The sequence below is a fragment of the Ostrinia nubilalis genome, chromosome 21, assembly GCF_963855985.1.
Source record: "Ostrinia nubilalis chromosome 21, ilOstNubi1.1, whole genome shotgun sequence".
Lineage (NCBI taxonomy): Eukaryota > Metazoa > Arthropoda > Insecta > Lepidoptera > Crambidae > Ostrinia > Ostrinia nubilalis.
The window spans coordinates 5,382,504-5,402,606 of record NC_087108.1 but is presented as its reverse complement, the minus strand read 5'-3'; the positions used below and the strand labels follow the sequence as shown (position 1 = coordinate 5,402,606).

General features: G+C 40.2%; 3 protein-coding genes across 3 annotated transcripts in view; 1 reads left to right on the top strand and 2 right to left on the bottom strand.

The window, feature by feature from the left end:
* Positions 1-15,217, bottom strand: part of LOC135082190 (leucine-zipper-like transcriptional regulator 1) — a 37,793-nt gene extending 22,576 nt beyond the window's left edge. Inside the window, exons 1-8 of the mRNA XM_063976960.1 lie at positions 14,628-15,217; positions 13,863-14,034; positions 13,499-13,635; positions 12,211-12,325; positions 11,591-11,754; positions 10,147-10,317; positions 6,808-6,949; positions 1,086-1,249 (exon numbers count right to left, since the gene is read on the bottom strand). Of these exons, the coding sequence (XP_063833030.1) occupies positions 1,086-1,249; positions 6,808-6,949; positions 10,147-10,317; positions 11,591-11,754; positions 12,211-12,325; positions 13,499-13,635; positions 13,863-14,034; positions 14,628-14,770 (1,208 nt within the window). The 5' untranslated portion in view covers positions 14,771-15,217. The remainder of the gene's footprint in view (positions 1-1,085; positions 1,250-6,807; positions 6,950-10,146; positions 10,318-11,590; positions 11,755-12,210; positions 12,326-13,498; positions 13,636-13,862; positions 14,035-14,627) is intronic.
* Positions 15,218-16,418: 1,201 nt separating this feature from the next.
* LOC135082184 (ran-specific GTPase-activating protein-like) lies at positions 16,419-17,593 on the top strand. The gene is made up of 4 exons (XM_063976953.1): positions 16,419-16,528; positions 16,660-16,851; positions 16,953-17,187; positions 17,330-17,593. The coding sequence occupies exons 1-4, from the start codon at positions 16,517-16,519 to the stop codon at positions 17,560-17,562; spliced, it is 672 nt and encodes a 223-aa protein (XP_063833023.1). The 5' UTR covers positions 16,419-16,516; the 3' UTR covers positions 17,563-17,593.
* Positions 17,594-18,954: 1,361 nt separating this feature from the next.
* On the bottom strand, positions 18,955-20,008 carry LOC135082173 (protein windbeutel). Its single transcript, XM_063976941.1, has 2 exons — positions 19,327-20,008; positions 18,955-19,227 (listed from the first exon to the last, which is right to left on the bottom strand). Exons 1-2 carry the CDS (start codon positions 19,870-19,872, stop codon positions 19,015-19,017), a joined length of 759 nt encoding a protein of 252 aa, XP_063833011.1. The 5' UTR covers positions 19,873-20,008; the 3' UTR covers positions 18,955-19,014.
* Positions 20,009-20,103: the final 95 nt, after the last annotated feature.

The following is a 20,103-nucleotide window of genomic DNA, read 5'->3' as shown; positions in this document are numbered from 1 at the left end:
CAATTTCACACAGCGCCAGCTAGCCCCAAAGTAAGCAACTCAATGCTTGTGTTATGGGTGCTAGCTTAACGGATATACTACTTATATACTTTTTTTTTTATTAAATACATACATATTATACATATTTACACCCAGACCCGTCACAGAAATTAAAATTTATCATTTCAATTTCTGCCCGGCCGGAAATCGAACCCGGGACCTCTCGGCATAGTAGTCCGTTCTGAACCACTACACCAAACGGCCGACTGAATAGGCCCGGTTTCCACCGAACGGATTGAATAAACGACGAATGAAGTCTGATTGGTTATTCAAAACATTTTTCAGCTACGCTCCGTTTTGGTTGGAAGCGGGCCTTATGCAGCGTTGCATTGCGACAACGCTAACTCGTGTGGCATTCAATCAGTTGAAATCATAAAGCTGCGACGATACAACGTACCAGTAACGCCCGTGTCAGGCGCGGATTCACTATAGTGAGCACGATGGACAAGCCCACAACTTTATTAGACTTGTGACGTCACATTTATACGGTTTTTTGAAATCGACAGGCTTTTGACATTCTATCAATGTCACATTTTCGGGTATACTTGTCCAACACTGAACCGTCCCAGCTATGACATGGACAGGAGGGCGCTACTATCAATATTAGGTTAATAAGTTTCGATTTTTACCACGTTGGAAAAAACTGAAATGTCATTTACTGAAGGACGCTACTAACAACAGTGGGTTACTTACATATTAGTTCTCATTTTTGCCACTTGACGTTTCTGAATCGTTCAACTATAGCTGTGGTGTGTTCTTACTTGATCTTAGCCCGGAGGTACTGCGAGCGCGCCGCTAGCATGGCTTGGTGCGCGCGCGCGGGAACTTTGTCGGGTCCCACTAGAAGCGTGACGTCACAGAACTGAACTACGTCACAACAACGCAGCGCACCACTAACGCTGGTGTTAAGCAATGAGCATGCCCGCAACCTTGACTTGTGATGTCACACTTTCACGGTTTTTGTGAGATCTACAGGCTGATAACCCATATGAAATTATATCTAATACCACTTGGTAGATTTTCGGGTAGCTGTGATGCGTTCTTACTTGATCTTAGCCCGTAAGTACTGCGAACGCGCGGCGAGCATGGCTTGGTGCGCGCGCGCGGGAACTTTGTCGGGTCCCACTAGAAGCGTGACGTCACAAAACTGCTGCGACTTGAGGATGCGCCCGAAGTCGTCGTGTAATGTGCAGCGAGGGTAGTTCGATAGCTGTTGAAGACAAGTTTAGGGTTAATGAGTGAGCACAAAATGTAAATGCCTATTTAATGCTCAAGAGGCCCAGATCGCAGTTCGGGAAAGATTTGGGGAGTTCGGCTCGAGAGGCCGTGATGACTGGCCGCGTCCACGCATCTTACGCGCGGTTAACCAAGCTACATAGACCCCTGCCATACGAGATTTATACGGACCGCTCGTGTCTACGGTCGCTGGACGAGCGCCGCATCGAGTGACCAGTGACTCAGACACCACGCTTATGGACGTTAACCCGGCCGCTCGGTGTCTCGCACGACTGGTTCTGGTGCGTGTATTGTGTTTGACCATAGTATTGACTTGTTGCGTGAAATCGGTGCGTCCTTGTTACACCTGTGGTATCGATTAGAACTTTTGTGAGACAGTTGCAGTTACGAACTAAACTGGTGTGCCGGGTAAACAAAGTGTACTGTTGTTAATCTGTGTCAAAGTGACCGCCACCTCTTAAACTATTTCAAAATAACATAATCTGCATCGTTTTTCGGTTTATTTCGGTGATCAACATGTCTAAAATTCCACGCTCGCCACCCACCACATCTAGGATGCAATCACAAGCGGACATTGAGGTGTTAAGCGCCTCTGATGAGGGAAAAATAAACAAAAATCTACGCAGCAGACGCCCTAAACCTGAGAAGTCACCTGTAAGCAACGATTTACATGAGTTTAAGCAAGAGCTGAAGCAGGAAATCGAGGCTATGTTCGCCTCATGGAGCAGCCTACAAACGCAAGAATTGTCAAAAATGTTACAGCAACAACACGCTATTATTCTAAGCAACCTGATGTCTGAGGTTAATGAAATTAAGACACAGAACTCTGAACTGAAGAAATCATTCCTCGAAGTGGAAAAATCTGTTAAATTCGTAAGTTCCCAATATGAGGATGTCAATAAGAAGGTCCTCGACTTGGAACTAGAAAATAAATACCTAACAGAGCAAGTCAAGTCGCTTGGAAACACAATTAGGGACATGCAGCACGGCTCCCGAAGCTCGACTATTGAAATTACTATAAATAATAACTTTGCGATAGTCGGCCTCTATAGATCTCCCTCATATAGGAATTCTGAAAAATTTCTAAATAGCATAAATGCTACACTAAGTGATCTTTCAACAGTTAACAATATTGTGTTGATGGGCGACATCAACATAGACATTAAGGCAAACAGCACTGATCCAAATTCTCACGACTACTTAAATCTTATAGCGTCCCATGGCATGCTACCAGCACACCAAATTCCAACCAGATTGGGTAACTGCTTGGATCATGTTATTTTAAAGACAAAACTACAATCTAGGACTCTAGTTATAGAAACATCTTTAACTGACCACTTTCCAGTCCTTCTTAACCTGAATCTTGCCAAGTCTATCTCTAGCCAAGCAAACCGACATATCAATAAAACCAACTTTACACAAATTGCACTTGATTTAGAAAGAACAGACTTCTCTAGTATTTTAAGCTTTGACAATGTTGATGAGGCGACTGATCAGTTCCTTGACATATTAATATCTACATTAAAAAACAATACCATCTCGCACACAGTTCCTTGCAGGCAGCGAATCCTAAAACCGTGGATTACCACGGGCTTGCTGAGATGCATACGAAATAGAGATCGTATGCATAAAAAGGCTAAATTAAATCCATTTAATATGACACTTCAAATTACATACAAACGTTATAGGAACTTCTGTAATAATCTTTTAAAACACCTAAAGAGAGATTATGAAAGAGCTGAATTTGCTAATGCAAGAAATAACCCTAAGAAAACTTGGGAGATCATTAAAAACGTCACTAATACTAAGAAAGTAGCTGAACCACCTACAGAACTTCTAAATTTAAATAATGATCCGATGGAATGTGTTAACATTGTAAACTCATTTTTTGCACATACAATATGTAACGGAAACACCGTCCGATCCATTAAGGTGTTAATAGGTATCGAGTTAAGATTCCATTTGTGTAATAATTTTCATAAAATATTATAAAAAAAATACCCCATGAAAAATAAATACAAAATTTACAAAAATAAAATAGCTTACATGGCAATCCGAACTGCAGTGTAGAGGGTACGCGGGAGGGGTAGAGATGCGCCGGCACGCGTAGCGACGTCATAAGGTCATGACCCCCAGCGTCTTAAAAAAAGCCGCGCGCCGACAGAGTGTTAACGCTTTTTGAAAATTTCCCCGTTGTAGGGTAAATCATTGCTAAACTTATTGACTTTAAAAATCGATAAAAAAATTGTTTTTATTAATTACGTAATTTTGATACTTGTTTTGGTAATGTTGTTAAAGCTACTTTATGACCCTTTCGGATCGGACGGTGTTTTTGTTACATATTGTATAGGGAAAGACTTGGCAAGCAAAATTAAGCCTAATCCAAACTCTGAGGCTCACGAACTACCCCCCGAGCATCAGTACTCTCCTCCTCATTCGATGGCTATTCTAGAGATCGATGAAAGGGAGGTACAAGACATTGTTATGAGCCTCAGGAATGACTGTGCAGTGGGATGGGACGGATTGTCAGCCAGAATCTTCAAGTCCTGTCCAGTTCTTATACCCGTCATTACCCACTTATGTAACCTAGCAGTGAAAACTGGGAGGTTTCCAGTTGCCTTGAAAAAGGCAGTTGTCCACCCCATATATAAGAGTGGGGACAGAGCCAGTGTTAATAATTACCGTCCAATCTCGGTGTTGCCTACCTTGTCCAAGATTTTTGAACGTTTTCTGAATCGCCGTCTAGTTTCCTTCCTCGAAGCAAATAACCTAATCTCAAATAATCAATTCGGTTTCAGGAGAGGAAGGTCTACCGAGGACGCTGTGGCCTCACTTGTAGAATACGTAGTCAGTGAGGTTGACGGTAATAGAAAATGTCTAGGCATTTTCCTGGATCTCTCCAAGGCTTTTGACACTGTCTCTGTCCCCTTACTCTTGAAGAAGTTGGATGCACTGGGTGTAAGAGGGTGTGCGTTAAGCGTTTTTTCCGATTATCTATCGGGAAGGACGCAATGTACAAGGATAGGAGAATTTGTCAGCCACCAAGAGGCTCTTGACTTCGGAGTTCCTCAAGGGAGTATACTGGGTCCCACGTTATTCTTAATATACGTTAACCAGCTCTGTGACCTACAGTTACCCCACTCTCGAATAATAGCCTATGCAGACGACACGGTTCTGGCTGTCTCAGGAAGTGATTGGGCTGAGGCTTTCGCTTTGGCTGAAAATAATTTTAAAATTATCATGAATTGGCTAAGGCTTAACCTTCTTACGCTGAACGCAGACAAAACTAAAGTTTTAACTTTTTCAATTCGCTCTTCCACACAACCTCCGCATGAAGGCCTTCAGATACGTGCCCATAAATGCTCCAGTGGGTCCCTAAACTGCGACTGCCCCCAGTTACAAAATACAACCATCATGAAATACCTGGGTATACAGGTAGATCACTGCTTAAACTGGCATAGTCAGGTGGAATCCGTAGCATGTCGATTGCGTAAGATGATCTTCATCTTCAAGACTTTGCGCAATTCCGCAGATAGAGATATCCTGTCAACAGTCTACTCAGCGCTTTGTGAGTCAATCCTTTCCTACTGCATCCCAGTGTGGGGTGGCACCTCCAAGACAACTTTCATTAAAATTGAACGTGCACAAAGAGCCGTACTTAAGGTTATGTATAGAAGGCCCTGGAGATATCCAACCGCACAACTGTATGAGGAATGTAATCTACTCACGGTTAGACAATTACATATCCTTCGGACCACCCTGTGGCTACACCCGACTGTACCAATAAACTGTCCATCAGAGTCTAGACGTCGTCCCAAACCACCTTGTCCTGCAACCACCACTAATACTGTTTTCGCTGATAAACAGCTGCATAACTTAAGCACAAAATTGTATAATAAACTAGACAAAATATTACAAATACATAAATTAAACAAGTTTGAGCTTAAAAAGAAGTTAAGATTGTACCTGCAAAATCTTGGCTACACTGACACTGAAGATTTGTTGTCCTAGACAACAACACACACATACACTTACACTTATATACATTACACTTACACATACCTACACATACACTTACACACACACACACACACACGCTTATACAACAAGCAACACTCACAGTTCTCTGTCGTCTTATTATCTACTTTATATTTCTTTTGTTAAATTCACATATCTTTTCACAGTAATGTTTAAACTTAGAAAATTGTAAGAATTCTTATACCCATATCGCGAGCCGAACCACTGACCCTTCAAAGCTCAGGTTTTTCCTATTTTGAAGGTCAGGGGAACAACAAATTTGCTTAAACACGAAGTTGTTAATTAACGTGATTAAGATTTTAAGCTGTATTAGTGTTATGGTTTGGAAATAAACTATTTATTATTATTATTTGTACGCTTTGGAGCTCACGGGTCAAAAGTGGCCCGGTCCTTTATAAGGCTTGCGTGGGGATACAGATCCAACACGTAGAGGCCGTTTTAAGCGCAAAATAATCGACAAAAGTGAAAGTGGTGCACATGCTGGATCTAGTCTCTGACTATATCATGGGATGTAGCCAGAGACCATCCCCAGCCTGTGCACAGGAGCTATTGCAGTTATTGGAGAATGGACTAGGGTTATGGATGAAGGATGGATGGACTGGTTACTGGGCTATGGATGGAGACTACGGGACACCTGCCTGGTTCATAGTCTCTGACTGAAAAAATGGCAGGCGGTGACTAGCCAGCGACTAAATGGGCCCCCCATGGCGTCATGGGTCGTATAGACCGGACTGAGGGGCAACATTGGCGTCTGCCAGCTCAGGGGTGTAGAGAGGTGTGCTGCGCTTTCTCCGGAGTTACTCGCGGCGTTATGCCCTTTAACACTTCCACCCCTGGAGCATATAGCTCTAGCGACTCCACTCTGGCCGGCCGGTTAAGGCAAACCAGAGGTGAAAGTCCTGCAGACCCTCTCGGATTCCACTTCGGCAAGCCGAAGACGAGGGTCTTGACCGACTCTCGGGAGCACTCGGATTAACAACTGGCCCCGTGGTGTCGCTACTCACCAACAGCTCGCCACAAAGCTGCCCTGCGGGGCTTATTATTATTATTATTATTATATCAGTAGGTAGTGATTGGGGCTGGTGAAATAAGTTTTAAGCCTTTAACGGGCATAACAAGTTGAAGTTTTTCATTGCTTTTGGACCTTAAGACAAGGGAATAAAGTTCAAAATATGGTATATTCCCACTTCCGTATAATGTGTTAATTATATTTCCAACATTAAAAGCAGTTTTTGGACTTAAAACAAGGGAATAAAGTTCAAAACATGGTGGGAACTATATTCCCACTGCCCAATACTTCGCCAACATTAAAAGCTGTTTTTGGACCTTAAGACAAGGGAAATAAAGTTCAAAATATGGTGGAAAATACATTCCCACTTCCGTATAAAGGGTTAATTCTTTGCAAACATTTTTTCATTGTTTTTGGACCTTAAGACAAAAAAATAAAGTTCAAAATATGGTGGGAAATATATTCCCACTTAATTAAAATCTAACCTGGAAGCGGAACAGCTCGCCGCTCCGCACGTTGTTGTCCACGGTGCCGCCGAAGATGTACATGGCGTCGCCCACCACCGCGCCCGCGTGGAACAGCCGCCCCGTCGGCAGCTGCGAGTCCGCTGACGGTAGCACCACCGACCTGGCAAAAGAAGCTCTATTCATACTCGGAATAAAGTCGAATTTACTTTACATAACTACATCTCTTCGAAACTCGAAAGTGATGACCTCCCACCTGCCACGTGATAGACATAAAATGAGCTCTATTAATACTCAGAACAAAGTCGATTTTACATCACTACATCTCCTCGAAATTCGAAAGTAATGACGGGAGCAACACCGACCTACTACGTGACAGATATAAAATCAGCTCTATTCATACTCGTAATAAAGTCGAATTTACATTAACACAATGCAGTCGAAGGTCAATAAGATGTAGCAAATTCGCATTTATTATAAGTACATAGCCCGCGTGGAGCCCGCATTTATTACAAGTACCCAGCCGCCCCGTCGGCAGCTGCGAGTCCGCTGACGGGAGCACCACCGACCTGGCAAAAGAAGCTCTATTCATACTCGGAATAAAGTCGAATTTACGATGTCTGTAAGTACTTATAGATCTATTGGCAGCGTGTGATGGCAGCGCCACCGACAGAAACAAAATAAGCTCTATTCATACTCAGATTAAAGTCGATTGTACATTAACACATTTGCAGTCGAAATTGAATAAGACTATTGTTGCAAAGTCGCACTTATTACATAGCCCGCGTGGAACAGCCGCCCCGTCGGCAGCTGCGAGTCGGCTGACGGGAGCACCACCGACCTGACAGAAACAAAATGAGTTTTATTCATTCTCGGAATAAAGTTGACTTTACATCACTACATCTCTTCGAAACTTGAGAGTAATGAAGGGAGCACTTCCGACCTGACAGAAACACTCCAAACTAAGCTCTATTTATATCCGGAATAAAGTCCACTTTACAGTAACACATCTGTTCTGTAGACGAAGGTCAATAAGATGTAGCAAATTAGCATTTATTATAAGTACATAGCCCGAGTGGAACAGCCGCCCCGTCGGCAGCTGCGAGTCGGCTGACGGGAGCACCACCGACCTGCCAAAAGAAGCTGTATTCAATCTTGGGATAGAGTCGAGTTTACAACACCTTCATACTCGGAATAAAGTCGAATTTACGACGTCTGTAAGTACTTAGATCTACCGGTAGATGCGAGTCCGCTGACGGGAGCAACACCGACCTGACGGAAACAAGCTCTATTCATACTCGGAATAAAGTCGAATTTACGATGTCTGTAAGTACTTATAGATCTATTGGCAGCGTGTGATGGCAGCGCCACCGACAGAAACAAAATAAGCTCTATTCATACTCAGATTAAAGTCGATTGTACATTAACACATTTGCAGTCGAAATTGAATAAGACTATTGTTGCAAAGTCGCACTTATTACATAGCCCGCGTGGAACAAACGACCCATCGGCAGCTGCGAGTCCGCTGACGGGAGCACCACCGACCTGACAGAAACAAAATGAGTTTTATTCATTCTCGGAATAAAGTTGACTTTACATCACTACATCTCTTCGAAATTCGAAAGTAATGACGGGAGCACTTCCGACCTGACAGAAACACTCCAAACTAAGCTCTATTTATATCCGGAATAAAGTCCACTTTACAGTAACACATCTGTTCTGTAGACGAAGGTCAATAAGATGTAGCAAATTAGCATTTATTATAAGTACATAGCCCGAGTGGAACAGCCGCCCCGTCGGCAGCTGCGAGTCCGCTGACGGGAGCACTACCGACCTGGCAGAAACAAAATCAGCTCTATTCATACAGGGAATAAAGGCGAATTTACATCACTACATCTCTTCGAAACTCGAACAGCTGCCCCGTCGGCAGCTGCGAGTCCGCTGACGGGCACCACCGACCTGGCACATATTAAAGAAACAAAATGAGCTATCTCTACTTGGAATAAAGTCAAGTCAAGAACTAATAAATGTACTGGCAGCTTGTGATGACAGCACCACTGACCTACCACGTGACTGAAATGATATGAGCTCTATTTGTACTAGGAATAAAGTCGATTTTACATTGACACATCTGCAGTCGAATGTCAATAAGATGTTGCAAATTCGCACTTATTTTAACTACATAGCCCGGGTGGAAAAGCCGCCCCGTCGGCAACTGCAAGTCCGCTGACGGGAGCACCACCGACCTGGCACACGACAAAAATAATATGAACTCTATTTGTACTCAGGATAAAGTCGAGTTTACAACAGCCGTAAGAACTAATAGATCTACCGGCAGCTTGTGATGACAGCACTACTGAACTGGCAAACTTGACAGATTCAAAAATAAGCTCTATTTGTAATCTGAATAAAGTCGAATTTACGTCTGTAAGTTAGGTCTACCGGCAAACGAGGTTTTTACGAAGTGGCATGTGGAATATAGTCGAGTTTGCCACATTATCCAAAACACGTACAGATGGCGTTCCTGCGCTCGCATCACGTGATTGTAGCATAGCACAGCGGAACTTGTGCTCTATGCTTCACTTAATAGAATCGAACTTACCACATCTGTGTGTCCAGGTCATAACAGTGGAGGTCTCCAGGCAGCGTGTTGTCTGCGGCACCTCCGAAGACGTAAAGATGGCGGCCATGGGCCAGCATCACGTGACCGTAACTCAACACAATCGAACATGTGCTCTATGCTTCACTTAATAGAGTCCAACTCTTGCGCACAATGGCTTAATCAAGAGGCTAAGTGCGGTATTGGATTACCCTGCAAAACTAGAATCCAACTTACCACATCTGTTTGTCCAGGTCATAACAGTGGAGATCTCCAGGTAAGGTGTTGTCAGCGGCGCCGCCGAAGACATAAAGATGGCGGCCGTGGGCCAGCTTCACGTGGCCGTAACTCAACACAATCGAACATGTGCTCTATGCTTCACTTAATAGAGTCCAACTCTTGCGCACAATGGCCCAATCAAGAGGCTAAGTGCGCTATTCGAATTCCCTGCAAAGAATCCAACTTACCACATCTGTGTGTCCAGGTCATAACAGTGGAGATCTCCAGGTAGGGTGTTGTCAGCGGCCCCTCCGAAGACGTAAAGATGGCGGCCATAGGCCAGCATCACGTGACCGTAACTCAGCATAATCGAACATGAGCTCTATGCCTTTCGAATTAGAGTCCAACTCACTACATCTGCGTGTCCAAAACGTAGCTGTGCAAATCTCCAGGCAGCGTGTTGTCAGCGGCACCGCCGAAGACGTAAAGATGGCGACCGTGGGCCAGCTCACGTGACCGTAATTCAGCATAATCCAACTCACCACATCTGTGTGTCTAGGTCATAACAGTGGAGATCTCCAGGCAGAGTGTTGTCAGCGGCACCTCCGAAGACGTAAAGATGGCGGCCATGGGCCAGCATCACGTGACCGTATCGCCGCGCTGGGGCCGGGCCCGCGCAGCGCAGCAAGTGTTCTGTGCATACGCGGGTCCAACTGAAATGAAATGAAAATTATTATTTATCCGTTCGTGTAAGAAAGTTACTTTTATTTTTTGCAAATGAGAGGGAAAAGGTAAAGGGAAGCACAAAATATCCCATTGGGTCGACGTGCACAATGCTTATGCGTGAACCTGCACAAGATAAGTTACTTTTAAAATCAGTTCCCCAAAAAAATACCAAGGGAAGAACATCAATTGGGCAACCGGGCATCATTCGTGCAGCATCACCTAAAAATATTAAGTTCACATTGCCACGGTTTTTACACACATCAAACATTATCTAGTTCAAGTATCAGACTGAAGATGCAAGCCCCACGCAAGTCTAATAATATTTTTTTAACATTATTCTGTTCCATCCCCTACATTGATGGTAGCCCTAGTACTCCAGTACTCACGTGTGAGTCTCGAAGTCGAACTGGAAGAGCGCGTTGGTGATCTTGGCGCCGCTCTGTCCGCTGAACACGTACATCTTGCCGCGCGCCACAGCCACGGGGAAGTTGCAGGAAGTGACCTTTCTGTTCCATCCCCTTTATTGATGGTAGCCCTAGTACTTCAATACTCACGTGTGTGTCTCGAAGTCGAACTGGAAGAGCGCGTTGGTGATCTTGGCGCCGCTCTGTCCGCTGAACACGTACATCTTGCCGCGCGCCACAGCCACGGGGAAGTTGCAGGAAGTAACCTTTCTGTTCCATCCCCTTTATTGATGGTAGCCCTAGTACTCCAATACTCACGTGTGAGTCTCGAAGTCGAACTGGAAGAGAGCGTTGGTGATCTTGGCGCCGCTCTGTCCGCTGAACACGTACATCTTGCCGCGCGCCACAGCTACGGGGAAGTTGCAGCAAGTGGCCTTTCTGTTCCATCCCCTTTATTGATGGTAGCCCTAGTACTCCAATACTCACGTGTGAGTCTCGAAGTCGAACTGGAAGAGAGCGTTGGTGATCTTGGCGCCGCTCTGTCCGCTGAACACGTACATCTTGCCGCGCGCCACAGCCACGGGGAAGTTGCAGCAAGTGGCCTTTCTGTTCCATCCCCTTTATTGATGGTAGCCCTAGTACTTCAATATACTGACGTGTGACGGGACTATTCCCACCTCTCGTTCCCACCGCTGCAACTCCTGTGTAGCCAGAATCTACAGCTTGACTGCCAATAAAAACCCAAGCAGTGAAAAGGTCAAGTTTGTCTAGGTGGAAAGTTAAACTGTCATTGGTTCCGCAACGAAATTAATCAGAAGAACATAGGAGGAGTTCAAAATTAAGGTTCAATACTCACGTGTGAGTCTCGAAGTCGAACTGGAAGAGCGCGTTGGTGATCTTGGCGCCGCTCTGTCCGCTGAACACGTACATCTTGCCGCGCGCCACGGCCACGGGGAAATTGCAGCAAGTGGGCGGGCACTGGCCCTTTTGTTCTATCCTCTCCCATTGGTGGTTTGGCGCCTATGTATTGAAAAAATAAATTTAGTCAACAGCATAATAATATGATGTATAAAACTATATTCATATTTTTTGTTGCAAGATTGCATCTATTAGGCCGCTTGTACATGCTAAGAAAAATCGCCGGGCTTACGCAAGAATTCGTGTCGTTTCTACACACGCACCGAGCACATTGCTAAATAATTCTTGTCTGCGCTAGATATGACACGCGGCGGACGCGCATTGTGTGACAAATTTTCGTAGCTAGGTCCGACAAAATTCTTGTCTTGTCTGCAGCAGACACGGTGAAATTTCTTAGCATGTACAATAAACCTTATGACTACATGAGTTGCCAGTCATTTAAGCTGCCATTTGGTCATTTATTGGAAGCTAGATTACAAATTACATAGCAATTGAATCCCTAATGTAGCCTCCAACCAATTTGTTGTGCTAAAATATCATGTTCCACTATGGCGTTACCACAAGGTTGGTAGTCCACATGTCGTTGAGGCGCGCGTTTCCGTCGTAGCCGGCGAATATCCACAGCTTGTCGTCGTACACCGCCGCGCCGTGAGCTGACCTTGGTACAGGCTCCCTGTGAAAGTTTACATAAATGTTATAGATAGGCAAATAAAAATCCAATTATTTTATTTTGTTCTAACTTAAAGCTTTAATTGACAGTGTCTAATGTTAATGCAAATAAATGATTAAATAAATAAATAAAAATAATAGTCTATTTTTTACTTTAAATTAGCAACATGCTTATATGACACTTTGAACAGTTGCTTACTTTACTCTTGGGATGTAATCAATATAAAAATTAATAATAAAATATTATTCGCTGGGTGCGAAGTACTAGGTGGGGGGGACATAATCTATCGCAGCGCTCATGGTGGTCAAAAGTAGAAATAATGTTAGCTCTGTCATCAGATGTATCTGTCAATGGCAAAGCGATTCTACATAATACATTTTAATATCATTAATTAATCGCATGAAAAGGGTCCTACTGGGAACTTAAATAAAAGAGTGGACTGTATTTCGATAGGGCTGTTTTAATAGCCGTTTACAATTTGGAAATAACTAAACTATACAACGTGGTAGTACAAAAATGAGTCACAGTAGTTGTTGTGCACAGATGTTTGCCTTATGATGAGAGCGTGAATTATTGAACTCTGCCCTTGTTTTGTTCTTAATTCTTCTACATCTCGGACTTGTCCAGCCAATACCAACAACTTTCCTTTAAATACGGTTTGTAGTTGGAATTTGATATTGTAACTCTCACAAACCCGGTCTTCAAAACGATACTCATTTCGATCTGAAAACGATATTTAATTTATTACTAGCGATACAGAAACATTTAAATATATTTACTGTTATATAATGAAACCGTTAAAGTAGCTTTTTCTTTTTGTTTTACTGTAAAACTACAACTATAAATGAAGTAAACAAACCCTGACACAATCAAAATTAAACACACTTTTTGGACTTACCTCATTTGATTTGAATGACCAAAATGATTTCAAAACCTTTTTTCCACCCAAATCGTGGTATCACAACAATTTATTAGTTGAAAATATTTGTTATTTTTTCATTTCGATATTTTTTCACAAATATACGACCTAAATGTCAATGTGACAGAGCCCACAAAGTTGTGGACGCTAGTTGGCGCTGTAATCGTGCACGGAGCCAATATTTTATGTGTTAAGAATTACTATAAATAAGCAAGTAGTATCTATATTGAAAGAATTTATTATGAATTCATACTCACTGTCCTGTAAACTTCCATTGGACCCATTGTGCGCTTTGGAATTTGTACTCAAATAAATCATTTTTGTTCGTGAGATTGGAGTTGGCGAGTATGTCGCCTGTGTAGCCGCCGAATACGAACATGGAAGACCGGTGAACCTATAAATAAGTAATAGTTACATTCAAAATAAATATATTGTAAGATTATTTTATTTTGTGTTAGACCCGTTGTTTTAATTTCAAAACATATACTACTTAGCCACTTCTATTATTTAGGTCATGAAAATAAATAATTCAAAGGCTACATTGCGGTTAGATAAAGTATGATTACTCGAATAAGTAGTTTAATATATGTAATGGAAAAAATAATAATAAATGAAATTTACCACTGCAGAATGGTGATAACGTGGTGCAGGTGGCACTCCCATACAGCCAGTCTTTGTCCAGGACTTTTCTCTGATGTCAAATCGGATCAGGTCATTCAGCATAGACTTCCCGTTGTCACCCCCGAACACATAAATTGCGTCTTTGTATGCTACCGCTGTGTGTTTGCTACGTCTGTGAATTAATAGGAAAATTTATTTGTAAATATAGTAAACCAAATATGGATACAGTAGAATCTCGATTATCCGGACTTCGATTATCCGGATATCCGATTATCCGGACTCATTCTTCATGGTTTGTAATTACCGATTCAGAATCTGGACCCATAAAAACCGAAGGCGCCGCCACCGTAACATGATACGGACGTCTTTTTGGTTCATTGTTAAAAGAAATGGATGACCAATGGTCTAAAATTTAGATTTTTAGACTCTAAAATGATGTATTGAAAACCCTTTCTATTGTAAAAGTTAATTATTGTTTGATTTTACTTTGAAATCGATTATCCGGACCACCCCTGGTTTTAATTGATCGGGATAATCGAGATTCTACTGTACTTAAATTATTTATTTAAAGTAATTAGGTACTACAGGAAGGATCATGATCGATCAATGATAACTATATTTAATTTTAACATTCTTTAACAACTTTCTTCTATTCCTTGCTATATCAAAAACCACCACAAGAAATTCTATAAATTACAAAATAATAATTATAAATTGATAGTAAAAAAGAAACTCTATATTGAACAGGCATTAAGTTTAAATTACCTGGCGCCCACAAACTCGTAGCACTCAGACATGCGCTTCCACTTATGCACAGTTTCAAATGGACCGAACTCCATTCGCAGGCTTATGTCCAGTTCGTTTGGATTTCGAAGCTGCTCCGTTATCATTTTCCCTAGGTTTTGCATTCAGGCGTTTTCCTAAAAATATAACTTCAGTTTATTGACACAGCATCTCTAAAAACCACTTATTTCTAAGAACTTGTTCACGCGAATCAATTCTCGAACCTATCTTCGTGGCGGTAGCTAAACGAACTAAAAATGAAAGTAGGTTGACTCCTAAATATTTTAGGAGTAAAACTAGAACAGTTTTTCGCAGTTATAGGAAGAAATCTCAAAATAAACTGAATGAAAATAGGTCGACGAAATATGCCACAGTTCAATAAACCAAATATTCGTAAATATACCCTGGAATTCGTGATTATAAACGTTGAATATAACTTCTTTGTAATAATTGATTAAAATTTTAAGGAAATAATTAGAAAACGTTGGACAATTTAACGTTCAACCAACAATAAACATTTTTCTATCGCAATTTTTTGCATCTATTTTGGCTAGGTACTTGTCACATTGACATCAGTCACATTTGACAGATTAGGGATGTACCAAATAATCCAAAGGAGCTGAGCTCAACAAAATTAATTGAGCTCAACTAACTTCCAATGACTAAAATCTGTATTCTGCAACACAATAGTTTCAGTCGCCCTAACAAAACAAGTGGCAAAACGCTCGCACTAGACGAGTTATATAGGCCTTAAAAGTCTGTTCACAAATTAAATTCATCTTTACTGACCAAAACCGTTCCCACTTTGGTCGAGTTCAATGCATGAAGCTAAAGATAAAAATGGAGGGCAGAGTTGGAACAAAAACTTGAGTCAAACCTATTTATATCTATCTCGCTCTCTGCGGCCCTATCTCTCTTTTTAGTGTGAACTGTAGTATTGCTATCTTCTGATTTAAATCTCCTTGTAAATTCTTCGAAATAGCCAATTCACTAACCAAATCAGAAGTTAAACAAATAAATAATTAATATTTGAAACTAAGATTTCCTAGTTAAATAAAAAATCACAAAATTGTCGGCCATTTAGGCTTAATGTGTTGGCGAATCAGGGAATTACAATCCCAATTCCTGGGTAATCGGTACCATGTGGCAACATCGGCCCAATCCGGCCCATCATGGCGGTTGTTTACTATTTCGTTTATTAAGCAGTTAATTTCGTTTGAGATTGTTTACAGGAAATAATCATTGTTTTATCACAAGAATTGGTGCAAAATTTTGTAGTGCGTGGTTGCGGTAGTACGTGGTGTCCTGGAAGTGACATAAGATTCCACGCGTAAGTGTTTATTTCGTGATTTCCGACATTGGATCATTCATCATTGTAAACATTTTTCACATTTTTTACAGTAATTTCTTCCTAAAACGTTTTACCAGTAATTACACTTATCATTTTTATTGATACCTATGTCAAGAAATAAAGATTTTACATTGGTTTCATTGAATTTGAGCAATTTTATATTTTTTGTTTATTTAGAAAGAGCGAGTCTGCCCACAGAGAGCGAGATAGTGATACTTAGTTTGTGCTTCAAGTAGGTATTCGGAGTGTGGCCTCCATTTTTATCTGTAGCTTCATGAGTTCAATGTAATTATTTGCCACTCAACTAAAATGTGAACAAGACTGCATTCTTCCCTGTTTAAATTCCATAGACTATAGACTAATACCCTCAATTCGTTCTTTCGTTCAATGTCAAAATTCGGCTTTGATTGAATATTATTCATTCGTTCATTCACAAAGTAACTGAACTTTACAGATTTGTTTGTATTTATTCTTTTTGTCTTATTTTCTTATTAAAATACCATTTATTTGTAGTTGGAAAATGTCTTCTCCAGTAAGTGTATGGATGCAATATAAAATTTTCTAATACAGTATAGTGTTTGTCGCAAACTTAATTAGAACTAGGATGTTGAGGTATACGACTAGTCGGTCGGCCTAATCTAATCCGTTACAAATGGTTTGCAGACGGAAGAAAGCGTGCGGCGTAATAGCGAAAGCGAGGCTGGTGATGCGGAGACGCCTGAACACGACCCTCATTATGAGCCTATCGTGTCGTTACCGCTCGTCGACATTCAGACTAATGAGGAGGAAGAGGAGGAACTGGTTAAAATTCGTGCCCGGCTCTACAGATACGACACTGCTGACCATGAGTGGAAGGTGAGATTAAATAAAATTGAAATTTTAAAATAATTTAGGTTAAATATTTTTAAATTTTGGATTGGATAATTTGGGGATATGTTACGTTACTCTGCTTTCAGGAACGTGGGACAGGAGATATCAAATTATTACGCCACAAAGAAAATAACACTGTGAGAGTAGTCATGAGACGTGACAAGACATTGAAGGTGTGTGCCAACCACTTCATCACGCCAGACATTAGGATGAACGTCCACTGTGGCTCGGACAAAGCATTCAATTGGTCTGTCTTTGCGGATTATGCTGATGAGAGATGCAAGCAAGAGTTGCTTGCCATCAAATTTGGAAACCCACAGAGTAAGTTATGGTTTCCATGATCATTTTTTAACAACAAAAATACATTTGCACAAAATTAATTGTTAGATAAATTTTGAATTATTATTACTTTGTCATTGCAATAACCTATTCTTTATAAACTAAAAATGTTTTTCTTATTCAGATGCAGAACTATGGAAAACGAAATTTGCTGAAGCCCAAGAAATAGTTCGAACAAAATGTAGTCTTTACAACGACCAGTCTTCAGATGAGGAGAGCAGCATCACCCGCAGTGAGGACACTGACACTCCGGAGCCCAAGAGCTCGGACAAAGCGGACAATCCCTCGGAAAAAGATGCAGAGGGTGTTGTACTAAAACTAAAAGAACTCAAAGTGGAAAGTGAAAAGTCAGATTAACAATGAAATATAATAAATACATAAATAAGAGGCCAAGGTGTGACATGTTGTTGCAGCTCATTTAAATATATTTTTAAATTTAGAATTTATTTTCAATAGTAACTATCAAGATACACTAATAACTGTCTATAAATGCTCTTATCATTTAACAGAAACCCAATGGTTTTTAGTTTTGTGTTATATTTTTAGTCTTATGTTAAAATAATGATAATATTCATCACAATGCTTTTTTTATATTTCTAATTTGAAGACTTAAATTTTCAAGCTTTCTAAGTACTAAAGAATGTGATTCTGTTCACTAAATTTTGACACCAACATGGACATAGTGAGCTATTTGTATATTCCAAGAGCTTTCGAATAATAATAATTTTAAGTATACATTAGTGATCATAGTAAAATTTTAATGTTGATGTGTAATTAAATGTTTTTGGTAAATTCTTTGCCAAATAGGGGTATTGTTATATTTTTAATTTACAGAAACTATATTATTCATCATCATTGCAATATTCTTTTGAACATTTTCTAGAGTAAAATGTCTATTTCTTTAGACATTTAAGTACCTACTTTAATTGTATGCATGCATTTATATTTTTTTATCTCTGTAATGATAAGACTTCTGTCAATTATCTTGGGTTTTAAAACTGTGAGTTCTTTAGTTATATTCTTACGTAGTAATTGACTTTTACACAAATTACTGTTCTTCTTCTCATCTATTTCAACATTCCCGCTTTTTTAAAGAAAAAAATTGTGATTTGGAACTAAGGAATTTCAGGAAAATCAGAAAATAGAAGTGTTTTATAAAATCAGAAGGAATTTTATTTTTCCTACATTTTAATCAGAAGCATTCATTATCTTTTTGTATTCTTTCTTGCTCCCTGATTCAGAAAAATAATAAAATAGTTTCTAAAGTAAAAAATAGTGCTGTGTAAATTCTTTGCATATTAGCACTTCTGTGTTAAATTAAGGTTTTGTGGTTTTAATAATGGGAATAGTAAAAAATTTTAATTCACTTTGTTTCACACTTTTATTTAAACACTTGTGCAATTATTAACTTCACACACATTATTAATATTACCTATAAGTACATTCAAATTGATAATTTATTCAGTGTGAACAAATTGCTTCAAAATGAAACAACATAGAATACCTTGTATAAAGGTTTAGTCATATGACATTTTAATGGAAAATAGTATGACCTTCATCAGGCAAATTATGTGCACATGAATGAAATTTGGAATAACATAACTATTATGCTGATATAATTATACATAATTTACCTGACTGCCATGAGTAGCATTGAATGTTTCTCCCTATACATCAATGAATTGAATGAGAGAAATGATACTCTAAAAAAGTAATAATGTTCTTTACATTAAAATAAAATAATAAGCGTTCTCTAAAGTTTAGTCAGGAATGTTATTGCTAAATAAATCCTAAGCTAATTTATTTAAATCACAGGTCGTCTTTTACATTTCTGCCTTTGATGTCATAGAGCTGGAATGTCTGGAGAATGTTCAGTCTAATTCCCAGTTCTTTCTTCTTCTCATCTGATACTTTTCCACTTTGGAGCTTCTTCACTCTTTCAGTTTCGGTTTTGATAAAATCATCACCTTTTTCTAGAATCTTCTCCATGATAGTTTTGTATATTTTTCCCGATGGTGCTTCCTGTTTAAACAACACAAAAATTAATTAATTTGAAGAATTAAGAAAGTTCTAGTAATATATATAATGTCATGTACTACAAAATAATGCTAGATTACATACCTTGGTACTGAGATTCTTCTGTGCATTTTCAGTTTCTTTCAATATTTTTTTCCTGTCATCTCCTTTGGTCTTCATGAACTTAATTGCAAGTTTATCAAGCTCTTTTACGCAGCCTGGTAGACTGAGATACAAGCCGGTGTTCTCTCGTACAAAGCGTCTCAATGCGTCAGTGCTGAACCCTTTGGAATCGTCAAACTGTATTGGCTCACTTTTGCCCTTGATAAACAGCTTAACAATTGGGAAGTTCTCCTTCGTAGCGCCGTACTTCCTCGCTAGTTCCTCATTTTCTTTTTCGCCGTAATCCTTCACCCCGACTTCACCAACTAAAAGATCGTCCACGTCCTTCGCGTCTTTTGCAAGCGCCACGAATGCATCGTGTTTATCACCGTATGGAAAAGCCACATCGAACTTGATGAGAGAAGCTTCGAATTTTCCAGTAATCTTATCAAAAGAAAATTCGTCTAATTCGACTGATCCACTGGTGGTCGTGGCTTGGTAAGTAAAAGGTATACTTGACAGTAAACATAGGAAGTAAAGGAGCTGCATTGTAGAATTCTAGAATACGGGATTAATATGCTTCACCAGCTTGTGTAACGGCCTGCACTTACGCAAATAAATATAATTTTATCGGTAAACTAACTTCGCCGCTCGATTTTATTGACACCGGACACCATTTGTTTTCATTTACAATTTTATAAGCGTTCCGTTACACGAAATGTATAGACTTCATACTGTGTTTTATAATTACAAACTTTTGTTTTTTAGCTTTGTTATCCG

What these genes read in the sequence shown, in the direction of transcription:
- LOC135082173 (XM_063976941.1), bottom strand. Translation starts at nt 19,872, where the DNA reads ATGCAGCTCCTTTACTTCCTATGTTTACTGTCAAGTATACCTTTTACT. An exon ending in AGAAGAATCTCAGTACCAAG is followed by an intron (nt 19,228 to 19,326) that starts GTATGTAATCTA and finishes TTGTTTAAACAG; the next exon opens with GAAGCACCATCGGGAAAAAT.
- LOC135082184 (XM_063976953.1), top strand. An exon ending in CTGCTGACCATGAGTGGAAG is followed by an intron (nt 16,852 to 16,952) that starts GTGAGATTAAAT and finishes CTCTGCTTTCAG; the next exon opens with GAACGTGGGACAGGAGATAT. An exon ending in CAAATTTGGAAACCCACAGA is followed by an intron (nt 17,188 to 17,329) that starts GTAAGTTATGGT and finishes TTTCTTATTCAG; the next exon opens with ATGCAGAACTATGGAAAACG.